General features: G+C 37.9%; 2 protein-coding genes across 2 annotated transcripts in view; both read right to left on the minus strand.

Moving 5' to 3' along the window:
- The window catches only part of UGT2B39 (UDP-glucuronosyltransferase 2B39), a 389,237-nt gene that overhangs the window by 182,569 nt on the left and 188,838 nt on the right, over positions 1-17,830 (minus strand). The gene's annotated exons all lie outside the window — the stretch shown is intronic.
- The window catches only part of UGT2A3 (UDP glucuronosyltransferase family 2 member A3), a 33,170-nt gene that overhangs the window by 8,967 nt on the left and 6,373 nt on the right, over positions 1-17,830 (minus strand). The window contains exon 2 of the mRNA XM_003898821.4: positions 17,385-17,533. Coding sequence (XP_003898870.2) covers positions 17,385-17,533 — 149 coding nt within the window. The remainder of the gene's footprint in view (positions 1-17,384; positions 17,534-17,830) is intronic.

Raw genomic sequence — 17,830 nt, forward strand, 5'->3', positions numbered from 1 at the left:
ATGTTTAATGAAGGAGGCATAACATATCTACAATGAAAACTATAAAACAAGGATGAAAGAAATTTAAGAAGACACAAATACTTGGAAAGATATGTCACATTCTTGAATTGGAAGAATTTGTATTATTAAAATGTACATACTGCCGAAAGGAAACTGCAGATTCTTAACAACCTCTATCAGAATACCATGACATTCTAAGCAGAAATAGGAAAACACATTACATTTGTACAGAACTACAAAAGACCAAGGCCAAAGCAACTTTGATCTAAAAGACAAAACTGGAGGCATCACACTACCTGACTTCAAAATATATCACTTAGAGGGCTTCCATTTGAAGATGGCTAAATAAGAACAGCTCTAGTCATCAGCTCACACTATGATTGATGCAGAAAGCAGGTGATTTCTGCATTTCCAACTGAGGTACCTGGCTTATCTCATTGGGACTAGTTGGACAGAGGTTGCAGCCCAAGGAAGGTGAGCTTAAGCAGGGTGGTGTGCAGCCCAAGGAAGGTGAGCTGAAGTGCAAGGGGTCAGGGTATTTCCCTTTCCTGGCCAAAGGAAGCCATCACAGACTGTACCTAATAAAATGGAATACTCCTGCTCAACTACTGCATTTCTCCCACAGTCTTAGCAAATGGCAGACCAGGAAATTCTCTCCTGTGCCTGACTTGGCAGGTCCCACACCCACAGAGCCTTGCTCACTGCTAGTGCAGCAATCTGAGAGTGACCTGAGAGGTGGCAGCCTGGTGGTGGGAGGGCATCTGCCATTGCTGAGGCTTGAGTAAGTAAACAAAGTGGTCAAGAAGCTCAAACTGGACAGAGACCATTGCAACTCAGCAAGGCCTACTGTCTCTATAGACTCTACCTCTTTGGGCAGGGCATAGCTGAACAAAAGGCAGCAGACTACTTCTGCAAGTTTAAACATTCCTGCCTGACAGCTCTGAAGAGAGCAGTGGTTCCCCCAGTATGGCGGTTGAGCTCTGAGAATGGACAGACTGTCTCCTCAAGTGGGTACCTGATCCCTGTGTAGCCTAACAGGGAAGCACCTCCCAGCAGGGCCGACAGACACCTCATACGGGTGGGTGCCCCTCTGGGAGGAAGCTTCCAGAGGAAGAATCAGGCAGCAATATTTGCTGTTCTGCAGTATTTGCTGTTCTGCAGCCTCTGCTGTTGACACCAGGCAAACAGGGTCTGGAGTGGACCTCCAGCAAACTCCAACAGACTTGCAGCTGAGGGACCTGACTATTAGAAGGAAAACTAACAAACAGAAAGGAATAGCATCAACATCCACAAAAAGGACATCCACATCAAAACCCCGTCTGTAGGTCACCAACATCAAAGACCAAAGGTAGATAAAACCACAAAGATGGGGAGAAACCAGAGCAGAAAAACTGAATGTTCTAAAAACCAGAGTGCTGCTTCTCTTCCAAAGGGTTGCAACTCTTCACCAGCAATGGAGCAAAGCTGGAAGGAGAATGACTTTGATGACTTGACAGAAGTAGGCTTCAGAAGGTCTGTAATAGCAAACTTCTCCAAGCTAAAGGAGCATATTCTAACCCATTGCAAAGAAGCTAAAAGCATTGAGAAAATGTTAGATGAATGGCTAAGTAGAATAAACAGTGTAGAGAAGACCTTAAATGACCTGGTGGAGCTGAAAACTATGGCATGATAACTTTGTGACGCATGCACAAGCTTCAGTAGCCAATTTGATCAATTGGAAAATAGGATATTAGTGATTGAACATCAAATTAATGACATAAAGCAAGAAGACAAGTTTAGGGAAAAAAGTATAAAAAGAAAGAAACAAAGCCTCCAAGAAATAAGGGACTATATAAAAAGACCAGATCTATGTTTGATTGGCATACCTTAAAGTGATGGAGAAAATGGAACCAAGTTAGGAAACACTCTTCAGGATATTATCCAAGAGAACTCTCCCAACATAACAAAGCAGGCCAACATTCAAATTCAGGAAATACAGAGAACACCGCAAAGATAATCCTTGAGAAGACCAACCCCAAGACAAATAATTGTCAGATTCACCAAGGTTGAAATGAAGAAAAAAAAATGCTAAGCGTAACCAGAAAGAAAGGTCAGGTTACCGACAAAGGAAAGCCCATCAGACAAAGAGCAGATCTCTCAGCAGAAACCCTACAAGCCTGAAGAGAGTGGGGGCCAATATTCAACATTCTTAAAGAAAATAATTTTCAACCCAGAATCAGATATCCAGCCAAACTAAACTTCATAAGTGAAGGAAAAATGAAATCCTCTACAGACAAGCAAATGCTGAGAGATTTTGTCACCACCAAGCCTGCCTTACAAGAGACCCTGAAGGAAGCACTTAACATGGAAAAGAGTAATTGGTACCAGCCACTGCAAAAACATGCCAAATTGTAAAGACCAGCAATGCTATGAAGAAGCTGCATCAAGGGGGCGGAGCAAGATGGCCAAGCAGGAACAGCTCCAGTCTCTAGCTCCCAGCGTGAGCGACACAGAAGACAGGTGATTTCTGCATTATCAACTGAGGTACTGAGCTCATCTTACTGGGGAGTGCCGGACAATCGGTGCTGGTCAGCTGTTGCAGCCCGACCAGCAAGAGCTGAAGCAGGGCGAGGCATCACCTCATCTGAGAAGCGCAAAGGGGAAGGGAATCCCTTTTCCCAGCCAGGGGAACAGAGACACACAACACCTGGAAAATCGGGTAACTCCCACCCCAATACTGCGCTTTAAGCAATCGGGCACACCAGGAGATTATATCCCACACCTGGCCTGGAGGGTCCCACACCCAGGGAGCCTTCCTCATTGCTAGCACAGCAGTCTGCGATCTAACTGCAAGGCAGCAGCTAGGCTGGGGGAGGGGCACCCGCCATTGCTGAGGCTTAAGTAGATAAACAAAGCCCTGGGAAGATCCAACTAGGTGGAGCTCACAGCAGCTCAAGGAGGCCTGCCAGTCTCTGTAGACTCCACCTCTGGGGACAGGGCACAGCTAAACAACAACAACAACAACAACAAAAGCAACAGAAACCTCTGCGCTGTCTGTCTGACAGCTTTGAGAGTGGTGGATCTCTCCCCAGCAGGAGGTTGAGATCTGAGAATGGACAGACCGCCTGCTCAAGTGGGTCCTGACCCTGAGTAGACTAACTGGGAGACATCCTCCATTAGGGGCAGACTGACACCCACACCTCACAGGGTGGAGTACACCCTGAGGAGAAGCATCAAAGAAACAAGAATCGAACAGGTACACACTTTCGCTGTTCAGCAGTATTATCTTCTGCAGTCTCTGCTGCTGACGCAGGCAAACAGAGGTCTAAGGTGGACCTCAAGCAATCTCCAACAGACCTACAGCTGAGGGTCCACATTGTTAGAAAGGAAAACCAACAAACAGGAAGGACACCCACACCAAAACCCATCAGTACGTCACCATCATCAAGACCAGAGGCAGATAAAACCACAAGATGGGAAAAAGCAGGGCAGAAAAGCTGGAAATTCAAAAATAGGGTGCATCTCCCCTCAAAGGAGGCAGCTCATAGCCAGCAGCGGATCAAAGCTGGGCAGGAGAATGACTTTGATGAGATGAGAGAAAGACTTCAGTCCATCAAACTTCTCAGAGCTAAAGGAGGAATTACATACCCGGAAACAAAGAAACTAAAATTCTTGAAAAAGAGTGGAAGAATTAGAAAACCAGAATAATTAATGCAGAAACGCCATAAGCGAATAGACAGAGATGAAAACCATGACCACGAGAAATGCAGTAGCAAATGCAAGCAGTAACCAACTCGATCAACTGGAAGAAAATTAGCCGGCAATTCAGGATAAAATAAGATGAAATGAAGCGAGAGAAAGAGAATCTAAAGAAAAAAAAGAAATAGACTCGAAGCCTGCAAAAGTCACGAGTTATGTAAAAAAGACAAATCGTCTGATTAGGGTGCTGCGCAAGAAAGTGAAAATGGAACCAAGTTGGAAAACACTCTTCAGGATATCATCCAGGAGAACTGCAACCCTAGTAAGGCGGGTCAACGATTCAGGTCAGGAAATACAGAGATGCCAAAAAGATACTCCTTGAGAGAAGAAGAAAGCGACTCCAGTACATAATTACCAAGATTCACAAGAAGTTGGAAATGAAGGAAAAATCTTAGAGGCAGCCAGAGAAAGGTCAGGTTTCCCACAAAGGGAAGCCCATCAGACCTTTAACAGATCTCCTTGGGAACTCACACAAGCCAGAAGAGAGTGGGGGCCAACATTCAACATTTTCAAAGAAAAGGAATTTTTTCAGCAAATTTCATATCCAGCCAAACTAAGTTTCATAAGTGAAGGAGAAATACAAATCCTTTACAGATAAGCAAATGCTTAGAGATTTGGTCACCACCAGGCCTGCCCTTACAAGAGACTGTGAAGGAAGCACTAAACATGGAAAGGGATCAACGGTGCCGTTGCAAAAATATGTCAAATGTAAAAACCATTGGCGCTAGGAAGAAACTACATCAACTACTTGAGCAAAATAACCAGTTAATATCATAATGGCAGGATCCGGGTTTCACACATAACAATATTAACCTTAAATGTAAATGGACTAAATGCTCCAAATTAAAAGACAGACTGGCAAACTGGATAAAGACCCATCAGTCTGCTGTATTCAGGAGACCCATCTCACATGCAGAGACATACATAGGCTCAAAATAAAGGGATGGAGGAAGATCTACCAATGGAGAACAAAAAGCAGGGTTGCAATACTAATCTCTCGTGAAACAGACTTTAAACCATCAAAATATCAAAGAGACAAAGAAGGCCATTACATAATGGTGGGGATCAATTCAACAGGAAAGAGCTAACTATCCTAAATATATATGCACCCAATACAGGAGCATACCCAGATTCATAAAGCAAGTCCTTAGAGAGACTTACAAAGAGACTTAGACTCCCATATAATGTAATGGGAGACTTCAACCTCCACTGTCAACATTAGACAGATCAGCGAGACAGAAGTTAACAAAGGATATCCAGGAATTGGGCATCATCTCTGCAGCAAGCAGACCTAATAGACATCTACAGACTCTTCACCCCAAATGAACAGAATATACACATTCTTCTCAGCACCACATCACACTTATTCCAAAATTGACCACATAATTGGAAGTAAAGCACTCCTCTCAGCAAATGTACAAGAACAGAAATTATAACAAACTGTCTCTCAGACCACAGTGCAATCAAACTAGAACTCAGGACTAAGAAACTCCAATCAAAACCACTCAACTACATGGAAACTGAATAACCTGCTCCTGAATGACTACTGGGTACCTAGGAGAATGAAGGCAAGAAATAAAGATGTTCTTTACAAAACCAATGAGAACAAAGATATAACATACAAGATCTGGGACACATTGAAAGTAGTGTGTAGAGGGAAGTACTAAATGCACAGAAGAAGCTGGAAAGATCTAAAATTGACACTCTAACGCCATGATTAAAAAGAACTAGAGAAACAGAGCAAAACATATTCAAAGCTGGCAAGAGGCAAGAAATAACTAAGATCAGAGCAGAACTGGAAGGAGATAGAGAATGCAAAACCCTCAAAATCCAGGGGAATCCAGGAGGTTGGTTTTGAAAAGATCAACAAAGATTGATGAACCGTGAAACAGACTAATAAAGAAGAAAGAGAGAGAAAGAATCAAACAGGCGCAATAAAATAATCGGGGATATCACCACCGACCCCAGAAGCTAAACTACCATCAAGAGAATACTATAAACAATACATGCAAATGCGCTGAAAACCTAGAAGAAATGGATAATTTCCTGGACACTTACACTCTCCCAAGACTAAACAGGAAGTTGATTCCCTAGACCAGACCAATAGCAGGCTCTGAAATTGTGGCAATAATTAATAGCCTACCAATCCAAAAGTCCAGGACCAGATGAATTCACAGCTGAAAATCTACCAGAGGTACAAGGAGGAGCTGGTACCATTCCTTCTGAAACTATTCCAATCAATAGAAAAAGAGAATCCTCCTAACTCATTTTATGAGGCCAACATCATCCTGATACCAAAGCCTGGCAGAGATACAAGAAAAAAGAGAATTTTAGACCAATATCCGCAGTGAACATCGATGCAAATATCCTCAATAAATACTGGCAAACCGGGTCCAGCAATTTACATCAAAAAGCTTATCACCATGATCAAGTGGGCTTCATCCCTGGGATGCAAGGCTGAGTTCAACATACACAAATCAATAAACATAAACCAGCATATAAGCAAGACCAAAAGACAAAAAACCACATGATTATCTCCAATAGATGCAGAAAAGGCCTTTGACAAAATTCAATAGTCCTTCATGCTAAAAACTCTCAATAAATTTGGTATTGATGGAGCGTATCTAAAAATAATAAGAGCTATTTATGACAAACCCACAGCCAATATCATACTGAATGGGCAAAACTGGGAAAAATTCCCTTTGAAAACTGAAAGCAAGACAGGGATGCCCTCTCTCACCACTCCTATTCAACATAGTGATTTGGATGTTCATAGCTAGGAGTAATGAGACAGAAAGAAAGAAATAAAAGGATATTCAGTTAGGAAAGAAGAAATCAAATTGTCCCTGTTTGCAGATGACATGATTGTATATTTAAGAAAACATTGTCTCAGCCCAAAAATCTCCTTAGCTGATAAGAAACTTCAGCAAGTCTCAAGGATACAAAATTAACATGCAAAAATCACAAGCATTCTTATACACCAGTAACAGACAAACCAGAGAGCCAAATCAGGAATGAACTTCCATTCACAATTGCTTCAAGAGAATAAAATACCTAGGAATCCAACTTACAAGGGATGTAAGACACTTCAAGAGAACTACAAACCACTGCTCGAGAAATTGAAATAGAAGGGACATAAACAAATGGAAAGACATACCATGCTCATGGATAGGAAGGAGAATCAATATTATGAAAATGGCCATACTGTCAAGAGTAATTTATAGATTCAATCTGCCATCCCCATCAAGCTACCAATGAGTTTCTTCACAGAATTGGAAAAAACTGCTTTAAAGTTCATATGGAACCAAAAAGAGCCCGCATCTCAAGACAATCCTAAGTCAAAAGAACAAAGTTGGAGGCCTCAAGCACCACCTAACTGAAACTATACTACAAGAATACAGTAAGCAAAACAGCATGGTACTGGTACCAAAACAGAGAATATAAGACCAATGAGACAGAACAGAGTCCTAAGAAATAATACCACACACATCTACAGCCACCTGATCTTTGTAAAACCAATAAAAAACAGAAATGGGGGAGATTCCCCTATTTAATAAATGATGCTTTGGATAATTGGCTACAGCCATAGAGTAGAAAGCTGAAACTGGATCCTTTCCTTACTCCTTATAGGAAAATTAATTCAAGATGGATTAGAGACTTAAATGTTAGACCCTAATACCATAAAAACCCTAGAAGAAAACCTAGGGAATACCATTCAGGACATAGGCATGGGCAAGGACTTCATGTCTAAAACACCAAAGCAACGGCAATAAAAGAAATACAAAATTGACAAATGGGATCTCATTAAACCTAAGAGCTTCTGCACAGCAAAGAAACAACCATCAGTTGAACAGGCAACCCTACAGAATGGGGAGAAAGAAGTTTTAGAAATCTACTCATCTGACAAAGGAGCTAATATCCAGAACCCTCAAAAGAGCCTCAAAACAAATTTACAGAGAAAAAACAAACAAACCCATCAAAAAGTGGGCAAAGGATATGAATAGACATTTCTCAAAGAGAGAGAGAGGACATTCATACAGCCAACAGACACATGAAAAAATGTTCATCACTGGCCATCAGAGAAATGCAAATCAAAACCACAATGAGATATCATCTCACACCAGTTAGAATGGCAATCATTAAAAAGTCAGGAAACAACAGGTGCTGGAGAGGATGTGGAGAAATAAGAACACTTTTACACTGTTGGTGGGGTTGTAAACTAGTTCAACCATTATGGAAAACAGTGTGGCGATTCCTCAAGGATCTAGAACTAGAAGTACCATACGACCCAGCCATCCCATTACTGGGTATATACCCAAAGGATTATCAATAATGCTGCTATAAAGACACATGCACATGTATCTTTATTGCGGCACTGTTCACAATAGCAAAGACTTGGAATCAACCCAAATGTCCATCAGTGACAGATTGGATTAAGAATATGTGGCACATATACCCCATAGAATACTATGCAGCCATAAAAAAGGATGAGTTTGTGTCCTTTGTAGGGACATGGATGCAGCTGGAAACCATCATTCTCAACAAACTATTGCAAGAACAGAAAACCAAACACTGCATGTTCTCACTCATAGGTGGGAACTGAACAATGAGATCAGTTGGACTTGGGAAGGGGAACATCACACACTGGGTCTTATCACCGGGAGGCGGGAGGGGGTAGGGATTGCATTGGGAGTTATACCTGATGTAAATGATGCGTTGATGGGTGCTGACGAGTTGATGGGTGCAGCACACCAACATGGCACAAGTATACATATGTAACAAACCTGGACATTATGCACATGTACCCTAGAACTTAAAGTATAATTTAAAAAAAAAAGAAAAAATGTGAGAAACCCACACTGAATAAAGCATCTTTAATATCGAGAAAAAAAATTAAAAAAAAAGAAGCTGCATCAATTAATGAGCAAATAACCAGCTAACCTCATAATGACAGGATCAAATTCACACATAAGAAGATTAACCTTAAATGGAAATGGGCTAAATGGCCCAATTAAGAGACACAGACTGTCAAATTGGATGAAGAGTCAAGAATCATCAGTATGTTGTATTCAGGAGACCCAACTCACATACAGAGACACACACAGTCTCAAAAAAAAAAAAAAGGCAGAGGTTGCAATCCTAGTCTCCGATAAAACAGGCTTTAAATCAACAAAGATCAACAGAGACAAAGAAGGCCATTACATAATGGTAAAGGGATCAATTCAACAAGCAAAGCTAACTATCCTAAATATATATGCACCCAATACAGGAGCACCTAGATTCATAAAGCAAGTTCTTAGAGACTTATAAAGAGACATACAATAATAATGGGAGATTTTAACACCCCACTGTCAATATTAGACAGATCAACAAGGCAGAAGGTTAACATGGATATCCAGGACTTGAACTCAACTCTGCACCAAGCAGACCTAGTAGATATTTACTAAACTCTCCACTTCAAATCAATAGAATATACATTCTTCTCAGCACCACATCACACTTATTCGAAAATTGACCACATAGTTGGAAGTAAAGCACTCCTTAGCAAATGCAAAAGAACAGAAATCACAACAAACTGTCTCTCAGACCACAGTGCAATCAAATGAGAACTCAGGATTAAGAAATTCACTCCAAACTGCACAACTACATGGAACCTGAACAACCTGCACCTGAATGACTACTGGAGAAATAACAAAACGAAGACAGAAATAAAGATGTTATTTGAAATCAATGAGAACAAAGATACGATGTTTCAGAATCTCTGGGACACATTTAAGTCAGTGTGTAGAGGGAAATTTATAGCACTAAATGCCCACAAAAGAAAGAAAGAAAGATCTAAAATCAATACCCTAACATCACAATTAAAAGAACCAGAGAAGCAAGAACAAATAAATGCAAAAGCTGACAAAAGACAAGAAATAACTAAGATCAGAGCAGAACTGAAGGAGGTAGGTACACAGAAAGCCCTTCAACAAATCAATGAATCCAGGAGCTGGTTTTTTTAAAAGATCAACAAAACAGACAGACCACTAGCAAGACTAATAAAGAATAAAATAGAGAAGAATCAAATAGACACAATAAAAATGATAAAGAGAATATCATCACTGTTCCCACAGAAATAAAAACTACCATCAGAGAATACTATAAACACCTCTATGCAAATAAACTAGAGAATCTAGAAGAAATGGATAAATTCTTGGACACATACACCCTCCTAAGACTAAACCAGGAAAAATTTGAATCTCTGAATACAAAAATAACAGCCTCAAAAATTGAGGCAATAATAGTCTACCAACAACAACAACAACAACAACAACAACAACAAAAAGTCCAGGACCAGATGGATTCACAGGCAAATTCTATCAGAGGTACAAATAGAAGCTGGTACCATTCCTTCTGAAACCATTCCAATCAATAGAAAAAACAGTAAATCCTCCCTAACTCATTTTATGAGGTCAGCATCATCCTGATACCAAAACCTGGCAAAGACACAACAACAAAAAAGAGAATTTTAGACCAATATCTCTGAGGAGTATAACTGCAAAAACTCTCAATAAAATACTGGCAAACCAAATCCAGCTGCATGTCAAAAAGCTTATCCACCACGATCAAGTTGGCTTCATCCCTGGGATGCAAGTTTGGTTCAACATCCACAAATCAATAAATGCAATCCGTCACATAAACAGAACCAATGACAAAACTCACATGTTCATATCAATAGATGCAGAAAATGCCTTCAACAAAATTCAACACCATTCATGCTGATAACTCTCAATAAACTAGGAATTGATAGAACACATTTCAAAATAATAAGAGCTATTGATGACAAACCCATAGCCAATATCATACTGAGTGGGCAAAAACTGGAAGCATTCCCTTTAAAAACTGGCACAAGACAAGGATGCCCTCTCTCACCACTCCTATTCAATGCAGTGATGGAAGCTCTGGCCAGGGCAATCAGGAAAGAGAAAGAAAAAAGGGTATTTAGTTAGAAAAATAGTAAATCAAATTTTCCCTGTTTGCAGATGACATGACTGCATATTTAAGAAACCCCTTCATCTCAGCCCAGAATCTTCTTCAGCTGGTAAGCAACTTCAGCAAAATCTCAGGATACAAAATCAATGAGAAAAAATCACAAGCATTCCTATACAACAATAACAGACAAACAGTTAAATCATGATTGAACTCTCATTCACAATTACTACAAACAGAATAAAATACCTAGGAATCCAACTTACAAGGGATGTGAAGGATCTCTTCAAGGAGTACTACAAACCACCAGTCAATGAAATAAAAGAGGACACAAACAAATGTAATAACATTCCATGCTCATGGATAGGAAGAATTAATATAGTGAAAATGGCCATATTGCCCAAGGTAATTTATAGATTTAATGCCATGCCCATCCATCAAGCTACTGATGACTTTCTTCACAGAATTGAAAAAAAAAACTACCTTAAAGTTAATGTAGAAGTGAAAACGAGCCCACATTGACAAGAAAATCCTAAGCAAAAATAACAAAGCTGGAGGCATCACAGTACCTGACTTCAAACTAAGGCTACAGTAACCAAAACAGCATGGTAATGGTACCAAAACAGATATATAGACTAATGGGACAGAACAAAGGCCTCAGAAATAACACCACACATCTCTAACCATGTGATCTTTGACAAATCTGACAAAACCAAGAAATGGAGAAAGGATGCCCTATTTAATAAATGGTGTTGGGAAAATACACTAGTCATATGTAGAAAGCTGAAAATGGATCCCTTCTTACACCTTATACAAAAATTAATTTAAGATGGATTAAAGGCTTAAATGTTAGACCTAAAACCATACAAATCCTAGAGGAAAACCTAGGCTATACCATTCAGAACATAGGAATGGGCAAGGGCTTCATGACTAAAACACTGAAAGCAATGGTAACAAAAGCCAAAATAGACAAATGACGTCTAATTAAACCAAAGAGCTTCTGCACAGCAATAGAAACTACCATCAGAGTTAAAGACAACCTACAGAATGGGAGAAAATTTTTGCAATCTACCCATCTGACAAAGGGCTAATATCCAGAATCTACAATGAACTTAAACAAATTTATGGGAAAAAAAAACAGACAACTCCATCAAAAAGTGGGCAAAGGATATGAAAAGACGTTTCTCAAAAGAAGACATTTATGAAGCCAACAGACACATGAAAAAATGTTCATCATTGCTGGTCATCAGAGAAATGCAAACCAAAACCACAATGAGATACTATCGCATGTGAGTTATAATGGTGATCATTAAAAAGTCAGGAAACAACAGATGCTGGAGAGGATGTGGAGAAATAGGAACGCTTTTCCACTGTTGGTGGGAATGTAAATTAGTCCAGCCATTGTGGTAGACAGTGTGGAGATTCCTCAAGGATTTAGAACTAGAAATACCATTTGATCCAGTGATCCAATTACTGGGAATATACCCAAAGGGTTATAAATCATGCTACTATAAAGACACATGCACGCATATGTTAATTGCAGCACTATTCACAATAATAAAGACTTGGAACCAACCCATATGTCCACCAATGATAGACTAGATAAAGAAAATGTGGCACATATACACCATGGAATACTATGCAGCCATAAATAAGGATGAGTTCATGTCCTTTTGAGGGACATGGATGAAGCTGAAAACCATCATTCTCAGCAAACTATTTCAAGAAAAGAAAACCAAACATTGCATGTTCTCACTCATAGGTGGTAATTGAAATAGGTGGGAATTGAACAATGAGAACACTTGGACACAGGAAGGGGAACATCACACACTGAGGGAAAAAATGGCACTACTAGAAAACAGTATGGAGGTTTCTCAAAAAATATTAAAAATAGAATTAACAGGGTAGGGAATCTATTAATTCTAAAAATAGAATTAATCACACACCTGGCCTGTTGTTCGCTGGGGAGCTGGGGGAGGGATAGCCTTAGGAAAAAACACATAATGTAAATGACAAGTTGATGCATACAGCAAACCAACATGGAATATGTGTACCTATGTAACAAACATGCACATCATGTACATTTTCCTTAGAACTTAAAGGATTATATATATAGATGTCATCATCAAAATGGTATGGCAGTGTCATGAAAACAGATACATAGACCAATGCTATATAGAATAGAGATCCACAAAATAAATTTATGCATTTACTGCTATCATAGTATGGATAGTTGAGCCCTCCACACTTCATGTTAAAATTTGATCCCCCATATTGGGGGTAGAACCTAACAGAATGTGCTTGTGTCATGGAAGCATATCCCTCATGAATAGATTAATCCCCTGCCTGGGAGGGGTATGTTTATTAGTTCTTATAAGAGCTAGTTGTTTAGCAAAACTTGGCACTCCCCCACATCCCCTCTTTGTGGACTCATCTCTTGTCATGTGACCTTTGCATATACCACCTCTTGTTTGCCTTCTACCTCAAGTGGAAGCATCCTGAGAACCTTGCCAGAGGCCAAGCAGAAGTAAGTTCTGTGCTTCTTGTACAGTGTGCAGAACTATGATTCAAATAATTCTATTTGCTGTATAGATTTTATAGTCTCATGTATTCCTTTATAACAACACAAATGGAGGAAGATAGCAGCTAATTGACTTTTGACAAAAGTGCCAAGAACACATAATAGAAAAAAGACAACCTCTTCACTAAGTGATGCTAGGAAAACTGCATATCCACATGCAAAAAATGAAACTAGACCCCTTTCTCTCACCATATACAAAGTAAGTAAAAATGAATTACAAATTTAAAAGTAAGACCAAACATTATACAATTACTAGAAGAAACTATAGGAGGAATGATTTGTGACATTGGTCTAGGCAGTGATTTTTTTTTGGATAGGACTTCAGAAGCACAGCCAACAAAAGCAAAAGTATATAAATGGGTTATATCAAAGTATTGAGCTTGCATAGAGAAAATGAAGCAAACAATAGAGTGAAGAGACAATCCACAACACGAAAAAAATTTGCAAACTATGAATCTGACAATGAGTTACTATCTCAAATATACATAGAAGTAACATCAGTCAATAAAAATAAATTACTAATTTGATTAAAAAATAAGTAAAATACCTGAATAGACATTTCTCAAAAGAAGACTCTCAGTGACTAAGAAGTATATTGCAAAATGCTCAAAATCACTAATTATCAGGGAAATGCAAATCAAAACTAAAATGAGATATCACAACATCTTTGTTATGGCTATTAACAAAAAGACAAACAAAAAAACAAGTGTTAGCAAGTATGCAGAGAAACAGGATCTTTTATAAAGTGTTGAGGAAAATGCAAATTATTACAATTAGTAAGGAAAACGGTATGGTAGTTCCTCAAAAATTGAAAATAAAACTACCATATGATACAGCATTTCCATTACTGGGTATATATACAAATAAACTAAAAAGTCATAGAGATAGCTGTCTTTCTATGTTTACATCACCATTATTCATATACCCAAGGAATGAGTCAACCTATAAACATCCTTTAATGAAGAAATACATAAAGAAAATATGGAAAAAATACATACATATATATATGTGTCCATTCCATTGGATATATATATGCTTGTTTGAATATATATATATTTTCAATGGAATGAATATATATATATAATTGAATATATATATTCAATGGAATTAATATACATATAATTGAATATATATACATATATTCAATGGAATGGATATATGTATTATGTGTGTTTTTCTGTATAGCTATATATATCAATTCCATTATATATATATATATATCCATTCCATTAGATATATATAAGTGCTATTTCTATTATATATAAGCTTTTTTTATAGCTCAATAGCATTCCACTGGAGAGAGATATATATATTTTTTCCAATGTGTGTGTATATATATCCATTTCATTAAATATATATATAAAAGAATGAAATTTTGTCATTTGTAGAAATATGAATCAACCTGCCGAGCATAATGTTAACTGAAATAATCCAGGCAGAGATAGTATGGTATCCCTTATATGTGGAATCAAAAAAATTAATCATAATGGAAGTAGAGAGTAGAATTGTGGTTACTAGAGGGTGAAGAGATAATAGGGAGGGCAATGAGAAATGGTGGATCAAGGGATTCAAAGTTATAATTTGGAAGAATGTGTTCTGTTATTATATTAAGTTGTTGGGTAACTATAGTTAATAGTGATGTATTACATATTTCAAGATAGTTAGAAAGCAAGTTTTTGAATGTTATCACCACAAAGAAATGATAAGTATTTAGATGATGGGTTTATTAAGTATCTTGATATCATTATTATACAATGTATAAATGTATTGCAATACCACAGCATTTCTTTTAAACATGTGCAGTTATTACATGTCAAAGAAAAAGAAAAAGAAATATTTAGTGTAAGACAGCCCTAAACTGTGTCTCAATTAAACTTGTAAAATTATCAGCACGAAAGCTTTTACCTAATAAATTAATACTGTATGGATCCAACTTTTTAAAAAAATGACTTCTATGATTATTTATGTGAGTGTGTGTTTGTGTGTGAGCGTTTGTGTGTGTGTGTGTGTAAAATTTGGAGTGTGAGAATAAAAGCTAGTATGGCATGGGAGATTACCTAGAGAATGATGAAAATTGTCACCTCTCCTTCTGTATCTCTATTTTAGATACAGATGCCATGACTTACGAGAGCTTGATTTTCTGGTATAACTTTCCTGGTAAGTAAAATTATATTAAAAATTATTAAATAAAATTGCATTCACCAGTACACATCTTACCACAAAGCCCATAATTTTTCTGGAAATCCTAATGGCTCTGAACCCTTCCTAAAAGGATTTTGATTATATTTCCATAAAACAGGAAATGAGGTTTTTCTTTTCACCCTGTAGTGATTGGTAAACCTAGTATTGTTACCATAGCTACAGTGGTAAATTCTTACAATTTTATGTTGTCTAGCTATGCATTTAAAATATAAGTTGAACTTTCCCATAGCAGAAGCAGGTCTCAGTCAACACTGACTCTGCTTAAAATCTTCCACCTCCTTCCATTTCTTCAATGTGTTCAGTCAGTATCTTTGCTTACACACTGCCTCCTGATAATCATCCTATAGGACATCTAGATACAACCCACTTGGACTTGCATCACTGATCCTCTGTACTCCACAGTGACTGTGCAGATATGCCCAAGTGACTACCTTTCAGTCTCAGAATGCCTCCAAGGAACTTCTGCCTGCTTGCATTAAACCTCCCAATTACAGTTCCCCACTGGAAACCCACGTAGGTAACACCCTGGATCCCAGTAAACATTTTGGAACACAGATCCCTCACTCTCTTTCTTGGTCTCCACTCATTGGTTGAATGTGCTTTTCCCAGAGAACTTTCTTATTCCCAATGTTCCTATAAGGGATACTGAACTCTTTTCTCTAGAAATGGTGAATGTGCACAGCTTCTGTTATTTTATGTATTTGGTTAAGTTTCTCCTCTGTTTCTCACTTGACCAACACAAACATAACATCTGGCCTGGTCACGATTTCCTATAGAGTGGTTATCTTTGTAGAAATAAAGAAGACATAGGACATACAAGAGACACATTGGTGTCTTCCAGTGTAAACAAGTTCCCTTATAAGAACAATCTTGGTATAGATTGCACACTTAGGCATTAGGCTGTTCGTCAGAATAAAAAGTATCTCATGAGAGGTAGATTATGAATTTCCATGACTAAATACCCTGGAACCTTGTCAGGTCAAAGCTAGAGCTAATAGCCACTTTTGGGACAATGAACTCAAGACATACTTACAAAACTATTAAAAAACGAGAACAGCTATTACTCACTTTTGCTTCTCAATATTGTTTCTTTCAACATTCCTTGAACTATAATTTTTTCCTCTGATCATTTAGGAATATAGTATACAATTTTGTTTTCACTCCAAAAGAAACCTGCAGGCTGCAAAATCATTTCCATGAGCTCTACTTTGTCCTGATGACTATCAATATTTAGATTTTTGTCTACAGAGATTGAAACCTTGTTTTTCTCAAGTGGCTTTTATAAAACCTCATCTAAAATTCTCATGAGCTCTAAGTGAATAGTCACAACACAGAATTCATCACATAAATCACAAACAAGATTACTTCTAAGTACTTATTTGAGTAAAAGCCATCATTATGTTTAAACACTTAAATATTCCATTTATAGAAAATTTCCTTTATTTCTTGTCTTCCTTCATCGCTTATTTTCTCTCACTCACCAACTCCTGTGGAATGTATCCAATATGTCTCATGAAAATACGATTATTTCTGTACTATCATGACAAATATCCTTGTTCATAAGCCCAGTTTGATTGTGAGAAAGGATTGAACATTCTTTTTAGTGATCTTCATGGCTCCAATTCCATACTAATTCAATGTATTCTCCAAACTATTGTAACACTAGTATTTTAAAATCTATTCTAATCATGACATTCTTCTGCCTACTTTCTTATCATAATGCAGAAAAGACATATATCACCTATAAAAGCCCCTGTGGCATGGAAAATAAACACAGAGTTGCAAACAGAAGACATTCAACATCATCTTTCTATAACTAAGGTTGTAATCTTTCAGAGGAAAACAACTCATGTCATAAAGTACATAATATTCCTTAATATAATAGTCCTACCTTAGGCAAAGGTTTGGCAGGTTTACAGTGTAATCCTCCTACAAACTCAAAATTAGGTTGGTATGGTTGAGGATATTCAAAATCCCAATATGTTCGTATTAGCCATATCTCAGCTTTTCCCACAGTCTCACATAATGTAGTGGGCCTTCCTAAATAAAATAAATAACAGAATGAATTAACATACAATTTAAATAAAAATTGTACCACTAATTTTTCAATAAACTATTAAGAAAAAAATAAGTTTAGGTCCTCTAGAACAGCATGGCTTTTAGGTGTCAAATGAAAGGGAAAATTATTGAAATAATACAGAAGAGAAAAAAGAAAGAAAGGAAAAAAGAAAGAAGACAAAGAAAGAAAGGAGGAAAGGAAGGAAGGAAGAAAGGAAGGAAGGAAGGAAGGAAGGAAGGAAGGAAGGAAAGAAGGAGGGAAGGAAGGAAGGAGGGAGG

This window comes from Papio anubis, chromosome 3 (genome assembly GCF_008728515.1).
Source record: "Papio anubis isolate 15944 chromosome 3, Panubis1.0, whole genome shotgun sequence".
In the NCBI taxonomy this organism is placed as follows: Eukaryota; Metazoa; Chordata; class Mammalia; order Primates; family Cercopithecidae; genus Papio; species Papio anubis.